General features: G+C 53.8%; 1 protein-coding gene across 1 annotated transcript in view; it reads left to right on the forward strand.

The window, feature by feature from the left end:
* Positions 1–1,235, forward strand: part of ETH_00023135 (Leucine Rich Repeat family protein, related) — a gene marked incomplete at both ends in the record, with an annotated part of 23,844 nt that overhangs the window by 12,786 nt on the left and 9,823 nt on the right. Inside the window, 3 exons of the mRNA XM_013378782.1 lie at positions 276–363; positions 739–889; positions 1,118–1,224. Coding sequence (XP_013234236.1) covers positions 276–363; positions 739–889; positions 1,118–1,224 — 346 coding nt within the window. The remainder of the gene's footprint in view (positions 1–275; positions 364–738; positions 890–1,117; positions 1,225–1,235) is intronic.

Raw genomic sequence — 1,235 nt, forward strand, 5'->3', positions numbered from 1 at the left:
TCAGCAGCTAATTCAGCAGCAGCAGCAGCAGCAGCAGCAGCAGAAGCAGCAACAATAAATTGCAGCAGCAGCAGCAGCAGCAGCAGCAGAAGCAGCAACAATAAATTGCAGCAGCAGCAGCAGAAGCAGCAGCAACAACAAACGTAGCAGCAGCAGCCTCTACTGCTGCAGCAGAGTTGATGGCTTGCAGTTCGCTGCTATTGCCGCTGCTGCTGCTGGTGCTGCCACTGCTGCTGCTGCTGCTGCCGCTGCTGCTGCTGCTGCTGCTGCTGCAGGAGACAGAAGGCTTTGAAGCAGCACGCAGAGTATTGGGCGGGCCGCCTGAAGGCAGACATAGAAGACGCGGAGGCCGAGATAGCAAGAGTAAACCCTAAACCCTAAACCCTAAACCCTAAATCCTAAACTCTGAGGACTTGGGGGTTTCAGGATGACCCTGTGGGAAGGCTTCTTTTCTGTCTCGTCACGAGGGTTTGCTGGCCTCCGAGACAGGGGTTTTGCTTGTCTTGCTGCTGCTGCTGCTGCTGCTGCTACAGCTGCTGCTGCGGCTGCTGCTACTGCTGCTTCTGCTGTTGTTGCTGCTGCTTCTGCTGTTGTTGCTGCTGCTTCTGCTGTTGTTTTTTCTGCTATTGCTGCCGCTCACGCTGCTGCTACTTTCTAATAACGATTCCGTTGCTGCTTCTCCTCCTTTTGCTGTTGTTGCTGCTGCTGCTGCTGCGACTGCTGCTGCTGCTGCTGCAGGCAGAAGAGGAAGCAGCAGCAGCAGAAGAGGAGGAGCAGCCAGTGCTGCAGCAGCCGCAGCAGCGCAGCGAACTGGTGAAGGCCCTGGCCCAGTCCAAACCGCGCAGCTGGAAAGAAAGACTCAAAAACAGAAGCAAGCAGCAGCAAAAACGTGAGGGTTTAGGGTTTAGGGTTTAGGGTTTAGGGTTTAGGGTTTGGGGTTTAGGGTTCGGGAGGTCAGGGCTTTCTAGGGTTTGCAGCAAAGAGAACCATCAGGGGTCCCTAAACCCTAAGCCCTAGTTTTGGTGGGTCGAGGGCGCGGCCCTGCAAGGGCGGGCCTAGGGTTTAGGGTTTAGGGTTTAGGGTTTAGGGTTTACGGTTTAGTTGTTTAATTATGCAGCAGCAGCAAAACCAAAAAAGAAAAAGACACAAAAGGAAAAATTAGAAGAGCTGCAAAACGACCCAGTGTATGCTGACCTCTACGGCAAAGACGACGAGGAACCATCAGTAAACCCTAA

The sequence above is a fragment of the Eimeria tenella genome, genomic scaffold (genome assembly GCF_000499545.2).
Source record: "Eimeria tenella Houghton genomic scaffold, Eth_scaff98, whole genome shotgun sequence".
Classification (NCBI taxonomy): domain Eukaryota; phylum Apicomplexa; class Conoidasida; order Eucoccidiorida; family Eimeriidae; genus Eimeria; species Eimeria tenella.